The 21,482-nt window shown below is 42.8% G+C and overlaps 1 protein-coding gene across 1 annotated transcript in view; it reads left to right on the top strand.

Annotated features, from left to right (window-relative positions):
• The first annotated feature begins 955 nt into the window (after positions 1 to 955).
• ilf2 (interleukin enhancer binding factor 2) overlaps positions 956 to 21,482 on the top strand; it is a 56,150-nt gene continuing 35,623 nt past the window's right edge. The window contains exons 1-3 of the mRNA XM_063041863.1: positions 956 to 1,101; positions 9,895 to 9,951; positions 10,043 to 10,085. Coding sequence (XP_062897933.1) covers positions 1,097 to 1,101; positions 9,895 to 9,951; positions 10,043 to 10,085 — 105 coding nt within the window. The 5' untranslated portion in view covers positions 956 to 1,096. The remainder of the gene's footprint in view (positions 1,102 to 9,894; positions 9,952 to 10,042; positions 10,086 to 21,482) is intronic.

Here is a 21,482-nt window from a genome sequence, read left to right as displayed (position 1 = left end):
TAGCTGGCCATTAACAGTCTGCGGGGTAGCCGACATGGGGGCATCCTTATCACGTGCCCCAGCCATTGCAGCTGACGCTGGGTGATCATGGCCTCAATACTCCTGCAGTTGGTCTTTACAAGTATTTCAGTGTGAGGCACCCGCTCACGCCGGGTAATTCCCAGGATGCGCTGGAGGCAGCTTATGTGGAAGCGCTCCAAGGACTTGATGTGACGGCTGTAGGTTACCCAAGCTTCACAGCTATAAAGGAGGGTGGTGACACAGACCGCTTGGTATACGGCGACCTTTGTGGAGGGACGAAGGCTCCTGTTCTGAAAGACTCTACGCCGAAGTCTCCCAAAGGCAGCTAATGCCTGTTTAATGCGGCTCTGGATGTCGTTGTCAATGCCGCTATCCTCAGAGAGAATGCTTCCCAGATATTTGAAAGATGGCACTACTGACAGCTTTGTGAAATTGTACTTTCCTAGGGTCAAACAGAACTACAAGACAGAGCAGGCACGTCGACCCGTCTAGCCCTTTCCCCCAGGTTCAAGTACCTTACAAAGAGCAACACTTCATATAAAATAAAAACAAGAGAAAATCAGCAAACGCTAGAAATCCGAGCAGCGCACATAAAATGCTGGAGGAACTCAGCAGGCCAGCCGACGTTTCGGACCTAAAGCCCTAGGCAGGACCGGTTTAAAAAAAACTTCAATTGTTATCAAGCACTTTGAAGCATCCGGAAAGAGAAGTAAAAGTCGCTGAGAAATGTTAAATCTTATTTTTGTTTAACGTGCGGTGTTTACTCCTGGGGTGAAGAAGTTCATTCATACATTCGGCATCCATTCATTCTCAAGTCACCAATTCATAATTTGAGAACCAATGGGAGAACACCGATGGCCTGTGACGTCAGTGACGTCGCGGCAGACCGTCCCCCGCTCCTCTCATCCCGGCTCTCAGAGTAAGCCGAATTGTTATTGGACGCCGGTCGGCACGTCGGCCAATCGCATGAAGCGTAGGAGCACAGTGTTCGCGCATCGCATCCCGGGCGGCAGTTGGAGCTCGTCTTTGTTCTGCAAGTTTCAACCCGTGGGAAAATAATAAATACGAAGCAAAAATGAGGTAAAAACATTGAAATGTCGGGAGAAAAAAAAGGCGATGTAGGTGTTTCAATTGAATTCCTGGGAGAAATAAATGAGGTACAGCGGCGAGTGTAGTGGAGGCCCGAGGCCTCGGAGCCGGCCATTGAAATTAAACATCTCCGGCAGCCCTCTGTCCCGCGAGGTCGGCCCTCTGCTGGTTTAACGCCACCTTTCCCCTTTACAGTCAGTTCAAACTCTTTCCTGTATGATGTCCCCTTTGCATGATGACATGTAATTTGTGCCCGGAGCTGGTGAGATGGTTCCATGCGGATCGGTGGCGGCACCTCACGCTCCCCACGCTTCGTTCCTGTCCACTTGCTTTCCCTCCTTCCTTTCCATTCGCCTCCCTTATCTATTCATGTGTCTATCCCCCCCACTCGTTCCATTATCCTCTCTCAATCCAAACCGGACCCTCTTCCCATCCCACCCCCGTCTCGCTCTCTCACCTCTTCATCTACCTCCCTCCTATGTGTGATCCAAAGTTTGAGGCGGCTTTCCAGCAATTTGAACGGCTTTACCCCAGTGATTATTGGAGGTTGAATGGTTTAATATATTCGAGATCAATGTAATGAATTGTAGTTTTTAGGGGACTGAAGGACTGCGTGGAGCAGATAGGAAAATGGAACTGAAGCCATGACTTGTTCTCTCCCATCAGTCACATTTGCCTCACCCTGTGCACCCTTACCCTTAATACATCCATCTAACATTCAACAGGAAGTTAGATCATTTATTTTTCCTGTACCTAGCTTTGCTCCTTAACCGTTCAATCTCGGAATTGTTGATGGTAATGAGAGGCTAATAAAATGGGTGAGGGTGAGTGGAAAAATGGGTGTCTCACCTACCACCCCACCAGCCTCTGTATCCAGCACATAATTCTCTGTAACACACATCAAAGTTGCTGGTGAACGCAGCAGGCCAGGCAGCATCTCTAGGAAGATGACACGTCCTGATGAAGGGTCTCGGCCTGAAACGTCGACTGTACCTCTTCCTAGAGATGCTGCCTGGCCTGCTTCGTTCACCAGCAACTTTGATGTGTGTTGCTTGAATTTCCAGCATCTGCAGAATTCCTTTTGTTTGCATAATTCTCTGTAACTTCTGCCATTTCCAGCAGGTTCCCACAACCAAGCCTGTCTTTTCCTCCATCCTCCCCACTTCTTGTCCATTTGTTCCTCCCCACTGATCTCCCTCCTCAAGTGGAACAAGTGCCCCTACCCCTCCTCCCTCGCTACCATTCAGGGCCCCAAACAATCCTTCCAAGTGAGGTAACACTTCACCTGTGAGTCTGTTGGAGTCATCTATCGTATCCAGTATGTCTGGTGTGGCCTTCTGTATATCGGGGAGACCGTTTCATCCAGCACCTATGCTCTGTTCGCCAGAAAAAGCAGGATCTCCCAGTGGCTACGCATTTTAATTCCATTTCTCATTTCGACATGTCAGTTCATGGCCGCCTGTACTGTCACAATGAGGCCACACTCAGGTTGGAGGAGCAACACCCTGTATTCCATTTGGGTAGCCTCCAAACTGACGGCATAAACATTGACTTCTCGAATATCCAGTAATCCCCCCCTCACCTTGTCTCCTTACCTGCCCATCACCTCCCTCTGGTGCTCCTCCCCCATTTTTTTCTTCCATATTCTTCTGTTCTCTCCTATTAGATTCTTCCTTTTCCAGCCCTGTATCTCTTTCACCCATCAACTTCCCATCTCTTTACTTCAGCCTCTCCCAGTTTCACCTTCTGTTTCTTCCTCCCCTCCCCCACCTTCTTACTCTGACTTTTTTTTCTCCAGTCCTGATGAAGGGTCTCGAGGCTGATTTATACTTGTACGTCAAATGTACGCCGTGGGTATCCCGTACCCTGTGATGTGCACCTCCCCAAAAATGTAACTCACGCTTCGTGGCGACGTAGACCGCAACAGCTGTGATTGGTCCGCTTGGCAGAATCGCATTTCTGGTTGCTTTTCTCCGCCATGCCTGTACACTGATGCGAAATAAATGGTTGGAGATGATGAACCAAATTGTCAAATCTACCTGCCAACATCCGAAAATATTTGAAATGCATTTCCTCGTCCATGTCTCCCTCGAAGAAACTCAACACAGTGGCATAGAAACCCCACCGCCAACTAGCGTTTTGGCGGTGAATTGCAGAGCAACGCAGACACAACAACGCATGCTCGCTACAGCGTAGGGGTACGCAAAAGTATAAATCAGGCCAACGGCGTAGCCCATACCCACAAGTATAAAACAGCCTTCAGCCTGAAACGTTGACTGTACTCTTGTTTCCATAGATGCTGCCTGACATGCTGAGCTCCTTCAGCATTTTGTGTGTGTTGCTTGGATTTCCTGCATCTGCAGATTTTCTCTTGTTTATGCTTGATGATCTGGGCAGGTCCATCTTTTGTGGAAATGGTGCTGTAGTGGGAACCTGGAGCAATGAAAAATGTTTCAGGTTTTATGAAAATAGCAACCATTTTGTTCCTCCCAGCAAATTCTAAGGTGATTGGAGAAAAATACGGGTGGTGGAGTCAGGGGTATGTTTTTAACACAGAGTGGTGAGTGTGTGGAACAACCTGCTGGGGTGCTGGTAGAGTATTAGGAGTATTTAAGAAACCCTTAGGTAGGAAAATGGATAGTTATATAGGAGAGAAGGGTTAGATTGATCTTGGTAGGTTAAAAGGTTGGCACAACTCATGGGCTGAGGGACCTGTACTATGCTATATTTTTACCCATGATCTGTTGACGATGAAACAGACTTGAAATCTGCTCCTTTTTTTCTTACCTCTTAATTCCTTGATCTATTAAATATTTATCCACCTCCATTCTAATAATTCATTACCCACCTCCTGCTAGTACCTGGAATTCCGGAGATTTGTCACCCTTTACCAGAAGAAATTTTTGTGCACCTGTTTTAAATGACCCACCTTATGTCCTGTTGTAATGTCCCCTTGTTCAAGACTTTCCTACTTGTGAAAGCTGTTTGAATCTCTTCCATTAGTGAAAACCGTGGGAATCTTTGGAGTGACAGCTATAATCTCTAGAATTCCTTCCCTAAATTACATGGTCCATCTCCTTTTAAAGATACAGTAGATCTTAGATCAACTCTGGTCATCCCTATATCTGAGAGTATCTTTATCTAATTGTACACATTTATAATAAGATACATGCGACATTTTGTGTGTGTTGCTCTGGATTTCCAGCATCTGCAGAAACCCCTGTGTTCATGATCTGCTGCTCCATTGTGAAGTCACTTCGAGGTATTCCTACCCTGATGAAGTATAAACCTTCTCTTTGACAGGAGTTTAGTATAACCCTCTCTCACTGCTCCCCCTCTCTGATTTCTGCTGTCCTCTGACTCTTTGACCATGTATTCACCCAGATTCACTACCACAGCTACATATCCTTCCAGGAAACTTGACTTTGCTCCTATCTTACCAGATTCTTTCTCCTCCAGCCCTCTAACTTTTCCCACAGACATGACTTCACCTGCCAGCTTGTACTCCTTTCAGTTCCCCCCACACTTTTTTTCGGGGCATCTTCCACCTTCCTTTCCAGGCCTGAAGAGGGGTCTTGCCCCAAAACGCTGATGTTTATTCCTCTCTATAGGTGCTGCCTGACCTGCCTGAGTTCCTCCAGCATTGTGTGTGTGTTACAGGGGAATTAATGGCACAAATACAAAATAATAGTTTTGATCTAGTAGCTATTATGAAGCTGTGATTGCAAAATGACCACTTTTGGAAACTGTACACTCTGGTCACTTTAGGTACTCTTACACCTAATACAGTGGCCACTGAGTGTATGTTTGTGGTATTCTGCTGTTATAGCCCAACCACTTCAAGATTTGACATGTGCCTTCACAGATGGTCGTCTGCACACCACTGTTATAACATGTGGATACGAGTTATTGTCACCTTCCTTTCAGCTTGAACTAGTCTAACCATTCTCCTCTGACCTCTCATAATGAGACATTTTCTCCCACAGAACTGCCACTGCTCACACCATTCTCTGTAAACTCTGGAAAATGTTGTGCATGGAAAAACCCAAGAGATTAGCAGTTTCTGAGATACTCAAACCACCCTATCTGGCACCAACAATCATTGCAGTCAAAGTCACTTAGATTGCATTTTTTTCCCATTCTGATGTTTGGTCTAAACAACAACTGAACTATGTTGGCATGCTTTTATTCATTGTGTTGCTGCCACATGATTGGGTGATTAGATATTTGAATTAATGAGCAGGTGTACAGGTGGATCTAATAAAATGATCACTGAGTATATTCCAGGATACAATGTGAAACTGATGGGCAAATGAGACAAAGAGGTAAAATAGTCTTGACTTTGAACAATGGGAAGAAGTATCTTTGCTCAGATGATTGTAAAGCAGAATCAATTTGACCAAGGCGAACATTTGTAGAATTGTTTAGGCTCTCAGGTAGTAATGGCAATGATGTAAATTAGAAAAATAAAGTACATATAACAACTTATTGCCACTGTGCCACTGGTGCTTAGAACAGCAATGGAGGCCCTCCATCTCTGGTGCTGTTCAGTGCTTCCTTCATTATGTCAGTAGCTTCCTCTCTGTTTTTACTACTGTCCTGAATCGAGATTCAGGAATACCATCACACTCGGATGTAGAAGGATTTTTCATTGCTGTTTTCATAATAATTTTGTTTGACCAGTCAGGGTTGTTATCCCTGAACTGAAGCCCCAAAGCTGGAGGACTGGTGGACCACTCTTACTCCGGCCTCTACCCTTTGACATATTTGGTATGGGTGACCCTACCATGAGCCAAAGCATAAAGCTCTGACTATAGCCAACATAGCTCACTGGGTCACTGAGGCACAAAAAGCCTCCCCCCCCCCCCCCAACAACAAGGTTGTGGTCCTCTTGGAGGTACACATAACAAGGTTAATAAATAAACTTGAGGGACTTTCATGTGTGAACCGAATAAATATTAAAAGTATGGATGAATTCATGGAATGCATTAGAAATGCTGGTCTCGAATATGCTGTGGAACCAAGCAGGCTGTTTTGTTCTAGACAGGATTAAATGATAATTGGGCATTTCAAGCACTTTAAAGGAACAATGGCCATAATATTATTGAATTTTGCATTATGGTGGAAATAATTTAATTGAATCTGAAATCCAACTTTTAAACAATCAAACAATCTATGAAGGTATGAAACTTGTGTTGACTATAGTAGATTGGGAAAGATAGAAGATATATTAATAAACAACATACATCAAAGTTGCTGGTGAACGCAGCAGGCCAAGCAGCTCACCAGCAACTTTGATGTATGTTGCTTGAATTTCCAGCATCTGCAGAATTCCTGTTGTTTGAGATATATTAATAAACTCCCTACTTAAGGCCATAATCCCTAGTGTGCCATAGGCTACCAACAGCAGCTTGCCAAAGTCCTGTGTCCTGGGCCAGTCTTTCAAGTTGTCCCCAGGTGTAGCCCATCTTCTCCCAGGGATGATGTCTTTGGATTGTCTGTAGTTCTGGGTGTTTACAGGATGTGGTTGCTAGTCCCATGCTCAACCTCCTTTTTGGCAGGCTGGGACTCTCAGGACTGTCCCTGACAGAGTTAATGCTAATATACAGCTCACAAAAATTATATGTATCTCTTTAATGCAAAAAAAACCCCGGCACGGTAGTGTACTGGTTAGTGCAACACCTCACAGCGCCAAATGTAAGATTGGGGGTCAATTCCAGACTTTGTACATTCTCCCCGTGACCACATTGCGCTCCAGTTTCCTCCCACATTGTCTATTATTGTGACTTAGATGAAGATTGGACCACATTTTATGGGTAGTTAATGCAGAAAACCAGGTAATTGTAAAGGGTTCACAAACTTTCTTGCAACTGTACTGTGGGGTTTAGTGAGTTGTGGATGTGGTATGTTGCTGCCAGAAGCATAATCCTTGATTTGATTTGCAAATGACGCAGTTCACTGTATGTTTTGATATATATCTGACGAAGCCCAGTTTTTATCTTTAAAAAAAAATCCTAACAGTAAGATGTTGTGCTAGGTCAAAGGGAAAGGATTATAACATTGGCAGAAATGAGTAGGATGGGTTATATTGAGAAACAAGAAAATGACTTCCTAATAAAATCATGTATTGTTTCCTAGTGGTTGGTTTGGTGGTCATCTGTCATAGCCGACGATGACAATGAGACCTGTACGAGAGAGCTTTTAAAGTGGAAAAGCTGTTGCATTGGGGCAGCTCCACTCTCTTGGACCTCGGAAGTCTAGGTCCAATGGTACGAATAGTTGCCAAGGGTTATCTTCCTTGGTTACCTTAGTTATAGTCAATAACCACGATTTCTGTACCTTGTCATTCCCTTTGCTCCCCATAAAGTGTTGGAGAACCACCTTCCTGGCTGTTGGATCTCACTGTTGATCTCATCCGCCCAGTCCACTGGAGCTGATTTCAAATGCTAGGACAGGCATGCCCCTGTCTCACCAGGGTATGAGGCCCGCCAGTGACCCCTACCTCTTGTTGGAGCAGTATACCAGGGTATAGCTACTGTCACATGCAAATAGTGACTTGGAGCCACAGGTGGGAACTGTGATGAGTGAGCTGCCCCTTTCACCAGAAGTACTATCCCTCCCTAGGTGCTGAATGAGAAAGTAGCAGAAAAATTCAGTGTATTTTTGTGTTCATTTTTACTGAAGGCACAAAATATCGGTGATATATTGGAAAGGTGGATGTAATGAGGATTATAAATCCCTCTGCTGTTTAAAAATGCATTTGTGTAAGAATTTAAAAATTCCTATAATTGATCAGTTAGCAATTACTGTGTGAAATTGAGATATCCACTTTCAAACAGAAGCTCACAGTTCTTAATTGCAGCCTGTATTCAATGTCGAGATCAATTGGAGTTTGGATGTAGAGTGGGAGCTGAGGGGCTAATATCACTCTGCATTGCTATTTCCATCCATTATCTTCTGATCCCCAGTGGGACAGGCTCATATCCAATATCATGCCTCATTTATTTGTGATGCCTTTCATAGTCAAATATTGTGGACAATCGCTGTGCTGCAATAACTTGGGTGAATGCAAAAGGTTATTTTAGAAAATATGCCTTCAGGAAATGAGTAGGTTAATCTGAAAAGATATTAGTTATAATGTACACTAGAATTGTGGATATAAATATAGAGAAAATTGGTCAATAAATCCTTGACTTCAGTTTTTTTTTAACCATTATGAATAATAAGATTGGTCTGCAAACTTTCCAAATCTTGCCTTCAAATTCATGTTTAAGTTTAATTGTCATTCAACCTGACGCATGCAGCTAAAGGAAACAGTGTTCCTTCAGGGCCAAGGTGCAAAGCACAGTACATACAGTCACACAGCACATAGTCATCGTCAGACTTTATTGATCCGGGGGAAATTGGTTTTCATTACAGTTGCTCCATAAATAATAAATAGTAATAAAACCATAAATAATTAAATAGTAATATGTAAATTATGCCAGGAAATTATGAAATAAGTCCAGGACCAGCCTATTTGCTCAGGGTGTCTGACCCTCCAAGGGAGGAGTTGTGAAGTTTGATGGCCACAGGCAGGAATGACTTCCTATGACGCTCTGTGCTGCATCTCGGTGGAATGAGTCTCTGGCTGAATGTACTCCTGTGCCCACCCAGTACATTATGTAGTGGATGGGAGACATTGTCCAAGATGGCATGCAACTTGGACAGCATCCTCTTTTCCGACACCACCGTTAGAGAGTCCAGTTCCATCCCCACAACATCACTGGCCTGACAGATGAGTTTGTTGATTCTGTTGGTGTCTGCTACCCTCAGCCTGCTGCCCCAGCACACAACAGCAAACATGATGGCACTGGCCATCACAGACCCGTAGAACATCCTCAGCATCGTCCGGCAGATGTTAAAGGACCTCAGTCTCCTCAGGAAATACAGACGGCTCTGACCCTTCTTGTAGACAGCCTCAGTGTTCTTTGACCAGTCCAGTTTATTGTCAATTCGTATCCCCAGGTATTTGTAACCCTCCACCATGTCCTCACTGACCCCCTGGATGAAAACAGGGGTCACTGGTACCTTAGCTCTCCTCAAGTCTACCACCAGCTCCTTAGTCTTTTTCACATTAAGCTGCAGATAATTCTGCCCACACCATGTGACAAAGTTTCCTACCGTAGCCCTGTACTCAGCCTCATCTCCCTTGCTGATGCATCCAACTATGGCAGAGTCATCAGAAAACTAGTTGGCATATTGCATACAGTCACAAAATAATATTAGCACAAGTCCCTGAGTGGCATGGCTGAAGATTGATGGTGCATGGGATCTTGTCCTGGAGCCACGTTTCTGTAAGAACAAGCACCCAGCAGTTCCTCATCTCGAGCTGGGTCAGTTCCAGACAATCCAGCTTGCCTTCACAGGAACAAATACTGGAGAGCAGCACTGATGGGAAGGGCCAGCCCCAGCACAGTATGGATTTATTAACGGTTTTATTTGATCCCGAATTAAATCGCAAAAGATTTGAGACTGAAGGATTATGTTGATTATGCAAACAGTTGCTGCCTGCTAGGTTACAGTAGCTCCATAATGTTTCTATTTGTGACTGAACAACAGATGCATTTGAATCCAGGAGTTGGCTTGCTTTATATTTTTGGTGTTGGCGAAATCGAAGGGGTCAGGAACTTGGACCACCTACTTCACAGACCACCTTAATGCTGCTTCCTCGTGATTACTTCTTTGCTGTCCCGTAGAGCATGTATTTATTTTAACCACGTGTTCATTTGCTTTCTATTGCAGAGGTGACAGAGGACGTGGTCGCGGACGTTTTGGCGCAAGGGGTGGCCCAGTTGGGGGGTATGTGCCATTAGAAATTAGTTCAAGATTCTCTGCATTGAAATCCAGATTTTTATTAATTTGAACATTTGTTTCTCTCTAACATGAACAGGTTCAGACCTTTCGTCCCTCACATCCCGTTTGACTTCTATGTGGTAAGTCATAAGTCATCTCTCTGGAAAGTGTTTTACTGGGCATTGGATTCCATGAGCAACAATCTTGCTTCATTACCTATTCTGATTACCATTCTGTGTACTTTTGCTTTGAGTTGATGCTTAATATCTTGGATGGATTACGCACAAGTGCAGTCATATCCCCTGTTGTTTCAGTATGCCACAAGGCGTAGTAACACACTGGTTAAGTTAAAATGCTACAATGCAAGTGCCGCCACAGGAGTCACAGATTGGGTAATAAATCTGGAATTAAAAACTAATATCATTAATGTTTTAAATTTTAATTAAAATGCACCTCTAAAAGATATCTGTTATTCTTACCATGGTACCCTAGACCCATGATACTCATTGCTACCCAGAAATTGCCTCAGTTCAAGCACAATCAAAGTTCAAAGTAAATTTAATTATCAAAGTACATATATGTCACCATATACAACCCTGAGATTCATTTTCTTCAGGACAATCACAGTAAATATAAAGAAACAAGGTAATGAAAAACTGCACTTGGCAGACACAAGCAACCAATGTGCAAAAGACAACAAACTGCAAATACAAAAAGAAAAAGAAGTAATTTAGCAATAAATATTATGATCATGAGATGAAGAGTTTTTGAAAGCAAGTCCATAGATTGTATTCTGTTCAGTGTTGGGGTGATCAAGAGCCAGATGGTTTTGGGTAATAACTGGTCCTGAACCTGGTAGTGAGAGTCCTAAGTCTGCTGAGGACCTTCCTGATGGCAGTAGTGAGCAGAGACCATGGCCTGGGTGGTGGGTAGTGGGGGGGCGGGGGGTCCAGCATCCAGACCGTGCACAGTCACAAGGTAAGCAATAGATGCCTGCCTTGCTTTCAGTACTCTCATTTTATGGAAACAGCAGGCCACTGAGATAATAATCAGAAGCAGGTTTTGCACTTTCTAGACTAGGGGTTCCTAACCTGGGGCCCATGGACCTCTTGGCTAACGGTAAGGGTTCATGGCATTAAAAAAAGGTTTGGAACCCCTGCTCTAGACCAGTGGTCCCCAACCACCGGGCCGCGAGCATGTGTTATCGGGCCGCGCAGAAACTGTATGAAACGATATGAAACGCTACGAGTCAGCTGCACCTTTCCTCATTCCCTGTCACGCACTGTTGAACTTGAACTAGCGGAGGATTGCTTCTCTGAGTGGAGGCCTGTGACTAGTGGTGCACCACAGGGATCAGTTCTGGGCCCATTTTGTTTGTCGTCTATACCAATGATCTGGATGATAATGTGGTAAGCTGGATCAGCAAATTTGCTGATGATACAAAGATTGGAGGTTTAGTGGACAGTGAGGAAGGTTTTCAAAGCCTGCAGAGGGATTTGGACCAGCTGAAAAAATGGGCTGACAAATGGCAGATGGAGTTTAATACAGACAAGTGTGAGATATTGCACTTTGGAAGGACAAACCAAGGTAGAACATACAAGGTAAATGGTAGGGCACTGAGGAGTGCAGTAGAAGAGGGATCTGGGAATACAGATACAAAATTCCCTAAAAGTGGTGTCACAAGTAGGTAGAGTCGTAAAGAGAGCTTTTGGTACATTGGCCTTTATAAATCAAAGTATTGAGTATAAGAGTTGGAATGTTATGCTGAGGTTGTATAAGGCGTTGGTGAGGCCGAATTTGGAGTATTGTGTGCAGTTTTGGTCACCAAATTACAGGAAGGATATTAATAAGGTTGAAAGAATGCAGAGAAGGTTTACAAGGATGTTGCCGGGACTTGAGAAACTGAGTAACAGAGAAAGGTTGAATAGGTTAGGACTTTATTCCCTGGAGTGTAGAAGAATGAGGGGAGATTTGATAGAGGTATATAAAATTATGATGGGTATAGATAGAGTGAATGCAAGCAGGCTTTTTCCACTGAGGCAAGGGGAGGAAAAAACCAGAGGACATGGGTTAAGGGTGAAGGGGGAAAAGTTTAAAGGGAACATTGGGGGGGGTGCTTCTTCACACAGAGAGTGGTGGGAGTGTGGAATGAGCTGCCAGATAAAGTGGTAAATGCGGGCTCACTTTTAACATTTAAGAAAAACTTGGACAGGTACATGGATGAGAGGTGTATGGAAGGATATGGTCCAGGTGCAGGTCAGTGGGACTAGGCAGAAATATGGTTCGGCACAGCCAAGAAGGGCCAAAAGGCCTGTTTCTGTGCTGTAATGTTCTATGGTTCTAAGTCTTGGCTAGAGTTTGACATAGGGCATGAAGTCAGCTGGAAGAAGGTTCTATGGTCTTATGAAACCAAAATTGAGCTTTTTGGCCATCAGACTAAACACTCGGTTTGGCATAAGCCAAACACTACACATTATCAAAAACACACTATCCCTACCTGGAAGCATGGTGGTGGCTGCATCATGCTGTGGGGATGCTTTACTGCAGTGGACCCTGGGAGGCTTGTGAAGGTAGAGGGTAAAATGAATGCAGCAATATACAGGAAAATTCCGGAGGAAAACCTGATGCAGTCTGCAAGAGAGCTGTATCTTGGGAGAAGATTTGTTTACCAGCGAGACAATAACCCCAAGCATAAAGCCAAAGCTGCACCGTGAATGTCTTGGAGTGGCCAGGTCAGAGTCCAGACCTTCAGTCCAGTTGAGAATTTGTGACTGGACTTGAAGGGCTGTTCACTCACGATCCCCATGCAATCTGACAGAGCTTGAGCAGTTTTGTAAAGAAGAATAGGGGAAAAATTGCAGTTTCGAGATGTGCAAAGCTGATGAAGACCTATCCCCACAGACTCGAGGCTATAACTGCTGCCAAAGGTGCATCTACTAAATACTGACTTGAAGGGCATGAATACTTGTGTAGTCAATTATTTTGTGTTTATGTTAGTAATTAATTTAGATCACTTTGTAGAAATTTGTTTTCACTTTAGACACACATGAGTCTTTTTCTATTGATCAGTGTAAAAAAAAAGCCAAATTAAATCCACTGTGATTCAATGTTTTAAAACAATAAAGCATGAAAACTTCCGGGGGAAGGGGGTGTGGTGAATACTTCCCATAGGCACTGTTAGTGGGGATTCTGTAAAAATGTAGAAGGTAATTTCATGTGTGTGATGCTTTGGTGTTATATTGATTTTGGTGTCTACTGGACTGGACTGTTCTGCTGTTTGATTGATTCTTCATTTCATGTACACTCAACTGTTTCTTTTGTACTGCTATTTTCACACTATTCCGTTTTGCACTTCTTGTTGTATTGTGTTTATTATTACCTTGTATATCGTTTACTTTAGCAAACGATTTTATTATTCTCTGGTGCATGGGACAGTAAATTAATCTGAACTAGAGTCCACTTCAACATCTCATTTCAAAATGTCACTTCAGGCAGAGCATGGGCTTTGTCGCCTTAGACTTTTTTCCCCTTGTCTGTCAAGAGCAAACTGCAAACTACAGATTCTGATTTAGCTGCAGCTAACACAGTAGTATGTTATTGGGAATTAGCTTTATCCAGCAGCAGTGGTATTCTTCCGACATGTCAGTCCATGGCCTTTTCTTTCACCTGCTAGCAGGCATTCCATCCCCTTCCCACCCTCACCTTCTTGTTCTGGTTTCTTCCCTCTTTTCCAGTCCTGATGAAGGGTCTCGGCCCAAAATCTCAACTGTTTATTCATTTCCATAGATGCTGTCTGACCTGCTGAGTTCCTCCAGCATTTTATGTGTATAATTCTGAGCTTTGTACACAAGATTCAAGATAGTTTAATGCCGTTTCCACTACACAAGTGTAAAAGAGGACAAAATATTTATTACTCTGGGTCTGATGCAGCGCAAAAGAAATTCAGTAAGATAAAGCAATAATAAAACACAATAAATATAAATACATAAGATCGCTTATATACATTGATTGTATGTCCATAACGTGACACCAGGCAAAGGAGCAAGTTTTATATATCTGAGTACACGTATGTCACCACATACAACCCTGAGAATCTTTTTCCTGTGGGCATACTCAGCAAATATATAGACGAGTAGCTATAGCAGGATCAATGAAAGATCCAATAAAACATAGAAGACAACAAACTGCAAATGCAAATAAATATAAATAGCAATAAATAATGAAAGCACAAAATAACAAGATAACGAGTTCTTAAAGTGAGATCATTGGCTGTGGGAATATCACAATAGAGAATTTAGTTAACACACATCAAAGTTGCTGGTGAATGCAGCAGGCCAAGCAGCATCTGTAGGAAGAGGTACAGTCGACGTTTCAGGCCGAGACCCTTCGTCAGTCGACTTAGTCCTGACGAAGGGTCTCGGCCTGAAACGTCGACTGTACCTCTTCCTACAGATGCTGCTTGGCCTGCTGCGTTCACCAGCTACTTTGATGTGTGTTGCTTGAATTTCCAGCACCTGCAGAATTCCTGTTGTTTAGAGAATTTAGTTGTCCCCTTTTGTTCAAGAGCTTGATGGTCGAGGGGTAGTAACTGTTCTTGAACCTGGTCGTCCAAGGCCTGAGGCTCTTGTACCTTTTACCCGACGGCAGCAGTGAGAAATGAGCATGGCCTAGGTGGTGAGGATCTTTGGATTCTCTCCCATGACAACATTTCATGTAGATGTGCTCAATGGTTGGAAGAGCTTTACCTGTGATGTACTGGACCAAATCCACTACCTTTTGTAGCCAGTCAATACACTTTCCACTACATGTCTATAGAAGGTGACTGACAGGAAATAATAAAGTAGTGGTGGTTGGTGTTTCAATATGGTGCTGCTTTTTGATCAAGAAGTCTCCAGTGAGACAGTAAGCCAAGGCTGTGTCTTCTGTTCCATTGTTCAGAAAGGCAGTGAAAAATTCATGACCCCATCCGGAAATAGGTTGGAAGTTTTTGTGCTTTCAATTAATGTGAATAAACAGTTTAAGCCATTATGTCGTTCAGTGTTCAGTGAATTTCAAAATTGATATAATTAACATGAAGCACATTTGAAATGTTTTGATGTATTATAATGTGCTATGGTAATGTATCTTGTGAGATAATCGAAAAGATCTTGACCCTGGTGAATCATCTTGTTGCTCAGTCTTTTGCTTTTTTTTTATTAGTGATAGAGGCTGCTTTTATGTTGGAGTTACGCTTGCTTGTGGTTAAATTATTTTTTTGAACAAATCATTCAGCCCGTGGATGATTACTTTTTAATTATCTTAGATAAGGGTGAATATTCATGGGTATTTACCCCTGAAATCTGAACATGGATGTACAAGAGCATTGGGAGATGCTATTCCTATCTGAAACCAAATGTCTCAAACATGAGGAAGGGCAAAGAGATAAAGGAGAGGATATAGAGCTTTGGTAGTTTTCACAGATTTCTATCTGCATTACCATTTTACTTTTCCAGAGGAAATCAAGCATAGGAACAGAAAAAAAACAGGGGTGTGCAAATGCAGGAAATCCAGAGTTACCACACAAAACGCTGGAAGCAGGTCAGACAGCATCTACGGAGAGGAATAAACAGTTGATGTTCTGGACTGAGATTCAGAAGGATCTCGGCCCGAAGCGTTGACGGTTTATTCCCCTCTACTGATGATGCATAACCTGCTGGGTTCCTCCAGTATTTTGTGTAGGAACAGAGTATCTCTTTCAGATGCTTGTACCTGTTCTTCCATTCATCAGGATCGCTCTTTGTCAGGCATCATCTCCATTGTTAACATTTCTTCCTCTTAACCCAATTTAAAAATATATCAACTTCAGTCTTGCATTCTGGGTGAGAGAACCTTAGTTCTGCTGTTCTGGCAAAGAATCAGGGAGTGTGGGTAGAGTGCAAGAAACTGGTGCTGAGCCAAGAGTGGTGGAGTATGTTTAAAAGCTGATGTAACAACTACCCTTGTTTATGTGTTCTTATAAATAAGCATGTATTCATCAACATTTGATGGCCTAGCTCTAATTCTTTAAGGAAATAAATTTTCTGTTGAATCATTTTGTCATTGAATTAACTTAATTACACAGTGCTGTTAATATCACTCATGAAAAGTTGGGCTTTTATGTTAAAAACAGTGACATGAGGGATATCTTCACTCAGAGGGTGGTAAGAGTGTGGAACGAGCTGCCAGTGGAAGTGATGATGTAGGTTTGACCTCAACAATTAAGAGAAGTTTGAATGAGTCCACGGATGGGAGGGTTATGGACAGCTTAGTCTAGGTCAATGAGACTAGGCAGAATCACAGCCTGGCATGGTCTAGATGGGATGAAGGGCTTTTTTTCTGTGCTGCAGTACTCTATGACTACAAGTCTTAAGGTATGAGGAAGGACTGTGTAAAGTAGAATTCTTTTCCTTGGATTTTGGGTACGTGGTCTGTGATCAAAGTCTTTATTTTAATGAATTGTTGATTTAGGAATCCTGGGTGAGGGGAAACACAACAACAAAAAAATAGACAGGCCTCTCAAGATCACTTTTAATTCCAGAGCATGGTGGAACTCTAAGTGGCAATCAGTCCTGAGTCAGATATTAATTTTCTGAGATTGATATCCTGAGGTGGTAAAGAGCTTGAGGAAAAACACAAGTTTCCAGAGTTGGGTTACATATCAGCCACAATCTCATTGAATGGTACAATATGAACATTGACATCTTTTATGATCAAATGCATTTTGAATAAATCTGAGTTCATTGGCCCAAGGTGGCCAGGAAAAAATTGACCCAATCCTGCATTCCAGCTCTTTGCCTATATTTAAATAAGATTAGGGCTTCTGCCTTCTTCACTATTGTCAACTAAGTTCTTTAGAAGCAGCCACCTTCTGGGTGAAAAATAATTTTTTTTCCAACTCCCTCTGATCCATCTACAAATTACCTTAGATCTATGTCCTCTACCTACTACCTTTCAAAGGGAAGTTGAAAGGTTACTAGTTACTCCTTGGACCCTTTCAGTCTCTTCTGAAGAAAGCTCTTCCAGCCTAGTCAGTTATTCCTCATAACTAAATCCTCCAGTCTGACTGTATCTGAAGTTTACCAGCCTGCTGGCCTTGGTACAAAAATCTTCCTCCACCACCCCCCACCCCCAAAAGCAATTACAATTTATGGTGAGAAAGCTGAGAAGCTAAGTCTGGAAAACTCAGCAAAGGCTGGCATTGATAAGAAAACACGTTGCTCCCTCCATTGTGGCAGCATAGCCTTCCGCTGAGGAAGAAAACGTCAAACCCAGCATCAAGCTCATGACTGATATTGTCCTTCTGTATATGGACTGTATATAGTCTCTGCTAAATCCTCCAAATTGATTGGGAGCATGGGTGAATTATTGTCTGCCTCCTTTCTCAGGCTAATATTACTTTGCTCAATCATAAGCAATTTTAATGAATGCATCAGTCTCCACTCAGCTCTGAGCTTTGTCTTGGGTAGAGGTTGCCAGTAATACAGGACTGATTTTGTCAGCCTTTGTGTATACCTTTTCATTGATTCTATTGAATTTCCTTGTTCTATTGTAAATGCCCACAAGAAAATAAATCACAGGGTAGTATGTTGTGACATATATGTACTCTGATAATGATTTTAATTTGACCTTTTGGGAAAAAACACCTAAGTTCTCAGTCACTTTGGAAGCACATACTTTGCTGATTCTGGCCGCTGGTTAGAGTATTCAGGAAGACATTAATTTCCTGGGGTTTCTACAACAGGGTATTTGCATACAGTGGAAGGAGCACAGAGAATCCCAAATCACCCACTGTGTTAGTCAGCACCTGCTGTGCATATGGCAGAGCCCGCAAATCGCACATTGACTCTTCATAAGATATAAGATACAGGAGTAGAATTAAGGCCATTTGTGGAGTCTGCTCCACCACTATCATCCCTCTCAACCCCGTTCTCCTGCCTTCTTGTAACCTTTGATGCCCTGACTAATCAAAAACATGTCAACCTCTGCTTTAAATATACCCAATGACTTGGCCTCCACAGCTGTCTATGGCAGTGAATTCCACATATTCACCTCCCTCTGGCTAAAGAAATTCCCCCTCATCTCCTTTCTAAAGGGATGTCCTTGCACTCTGAGGCTGTGCCCTCAAGTCCTAGACTCTCCTGCTATAGGAGACATCTTCTCCACTCCAGACCCTTCAATATTCATTAGGTTTCAAAGACACCCCCATCCTGTTATTCTTCTAAGCCCCTGCAAGTACAGGCCGAGAGCAGTCAAATGCTCCTTGTATGTGCTCCTTTATTCCTGGGATCATTCTTGTGAACCTCCTCTGGACCTTCTCCAATGTCAGCATCTCCTTGCTTAGATAAAGGTCTCATAAGACATAATATGATCAGGGACACTCAGTAAGGCTTTGTCAAGGGCAGGTAGTGTCTTGCGAGGCTGATTGAATTCTTTGAGAATGTAACAAAACACATTGAAGGTAAAGCAGTGGATATAGCGTATATGGATTTCAGTAAGGCATTTGATAAGGTTCCCCATGCAGGGCTCATTCAGAAAGTAAGGCATGGGATCCTGAATTGGCATGCCCACAGAAGGCAAAGGGTGGTTGTAGATAGTTTGTAATCTGCATGGAGGACAGTAACCAGTGGTGTTCCACATAGATCTCTTAGGTCTCTTCTGGGACCCCTCTTTGTGATTTTTATAAATGACATGGATGAGGAAGTACAGGGGTGGGTTAGTAAGTTTGCAGATGACACAAAGGCATGGGGATGTTGTGGATAGTCTGGAGGTTTGTCAGAGATTACAGTGGGACATTGATAGGATGCAGAACTGGGCTGAGAAGTGGCAGATGGAGTTCAACCCAGATAAGTGTGAGGTGGTTCATTTTGGTACGTCAAATTTGAAGACATAATAAAGTATTAATGGTAGGACTCTTGGCAGTGTGGAGGATCAGAGAGATCTTGTGGTCCATGTCCATAAGATACTCAAAGCTGCTGCACAGATTGACAGTGTTGTTAAGAAGGCATAAGGTATGTTGGCATTCATCAATCATGGGATTGAGTTCAAGAGCCGTGAGAAAATATTACAGCAAGATAAGACCTTGGTCAGAGCCCACTTGGAGTGCTGTGTTCAGATCTAGTCACCTCACTACAGGAAGGATGTGGATACTATAGAAAGAGTGCAGAGGAGATTTATAAGGATGCTGCCTGGATTAGAGGGTGTTCCTTATGAGAATAGGTTGAGTGAACTTGGCCTTTTCTCCTTGGAACAAGAGAGGATGAGAGGTAATCTGATAGAGGTGTGTAAGATGATGAGAGGCATTGATCGTGTAGATAGTCAGAGGCTTTTTCCCAGGGCTGAAATGCTTAACATGAAGGGGCATAGTTTTAAGGTGCTTGGAAGTCGGTATAGAGGGATGCCAGGGGTAAGTTTTTCACACAGAGAGTGGTAGGTGCGTGGAATGCACTGCCAGCAACAGTGGTGGAGGGGGTGCAATAGGCTCTTTTAAGAGCCTCTTAGATAGGTACATGGAGCTTTGAAAAATAGAGACCCATGCAGTAGGGTAATTCTAGGCAGTTTCTAGAGTAGATCATGGTTGGCACTACATTGTGGGCTGAAGGGCCTATAATGTGCTGTAGGTTTCTATGTTCAAGACTGTTAGAGTACTCCAAATATGATCTGACCAATACCATCACCCTGCATCAAGTCACCCTTGGCCAAAGGGAAAGTAATCTGCTGCCCTTTCAGTTCAATCATATCTTTCCCATGACATGAATGGCACTACACACAAAATCCTATCTGTGACCTAGCTGCTGTTTTATACAGTTTCTCATCTCCTTATCTGCTCACCTGATCCGTTCATTAATAGGATCGAGCAAGCTGTAGCTTTCCCCTTTAATTTGAGGTTAGTTTGGATAGCTGTTTTTTGGCTGATGTCGATGTAATGCAACCATCTGTACTGAAAAATTTCCTAAGTTTATGGTCTTGCAACCAGGCGGGCAGTTTTTGCCTCTGGTGACCATTTTAATCATGCTCCCTATAGACTAAATCATTGATGTATGCCAGAAAAAGCAAGCAACTGAATACTGACTCCTTCAAAATCCAACTGGGGAAAACGGCCTCTCTTTTACTAAAATACCGATCAACCATTACCTGCCACTGAAACAATTTTGAATTCTATAGTATCTGAAATATAAGAAGAAAATGCTGGAAGTACTGAGTAGATCTGACAGCATTGACAGAGACTAGGTTAACAGTCCTTAGAAAGATAATGTTTCGGCTTTTCATAGATACTGCCTCACTAGCAGAGTATTTTCAACATTTTTTATGTACTGCCCTTTACTTTGTCTGATATGAGTCTGGGATCATGTCGAATGGCTTAGTAAAATCCATGTCAGCTTCATCAAAATAATTCCACCCTCTCCAAAATAGAGATATTCAGTAAGATACAAACTTCCGTTTGATCCTGGTGCTCTTGTGATTAACAGTTCTGTGAATGTCAGTAATGAGACATAAAGCTCATTGCTTATGATTGTTTTACTAAGAACAAAGAAGAAACACCGAGAGGACAAGATCGGACTAAAAAGTAGTTGTAGTCGACCCATACCAGACTAGAGGTAACACAAATTCCAGTGATAACAAATAACATATAAAATAGCCATAATCAAATGGTGTCCCACCAGCTACTAAAAAACTAAGAAGTTTCTAGAAGCAACTATACTGTAATCACTGGAAAGCTTCTTGAACAAAGGTGTGTGTGTGTGTATATGTATGTGTGTGTAAAATAAATAAATTTATATATAACAATACAAGCAAGCATATGAAATTTAAACATCAAAAAAAAATTCTAAACCCCATTCCAGCATTTCCCTCATCAAATCTAAGTGATTGCCCTAAATTAATCCAGGATTTCTAAATGACATTTGGCTTAAAGGGGTACAGAGTCTGCTTATGTTTTGATAGTTTAGCTTGAATAAGACAATCTGACTTGGGCTATTTATGTTCTAATCCAGGTATCAGTGTGACAAACTGGAATTTTATTTGTTGGCCAAGGCTGTCAGTCCTTCCACAGGAATGAAAGAAACTGACCAAAGCTCAGTACACTGAAAGCTCAACATTTTCCTGCTTCCCTGAGATAAGGGCCTCCACTCTGTTGGCCATTTGAATGTTTTTTTTTGCAGCTGTCATTCAAATTACTGGACCCAGGGTTATCAGATTTTTTCCAGTACCTCTTCACTAGTGATCCAGCCATTCCTGCTTGGCTGTTTGTCATCTTTCTTGACAGAATCATCCTTATCATCATTATGTGTTGTGTCGTATGACGTGGGCAGACATGGTCTTTGACCATGATAGTTCTTGGCAAATTTTTCTGCAGGAGTTGCTTGCCATTGTCTTCTTCTGAGCAGTGTCTTTACAAGATAGGTGACCTCAGCCATTATCAATGCTCTTCAGAGACTGTCTGCCTGGCGTCAGTGGTCGCATAACCGGGAGTCGTGCTATGCACTGCGGATGCTCGTACAACCATCCACCACCTGTTCCGA

The sequence above is a fragment of the Mobula hypostoma genome, chromosome 2, assembly GCF_963921235.1.
Source record: "Mobula hypostoma chromosome 2, sMobHyp1.1, whole genome shotgun sequence".
NCBI lineage: Eukaryota > Metazoa > Chordata > Chondrichthyes > Myliobatiformes > Myliobatidae > Mobula > Mobula hypostoma.
Note: the sequence above shows the minus strand (reverse complement) of the source record. Positions and strands in the feature narration are given on the sequence as shown.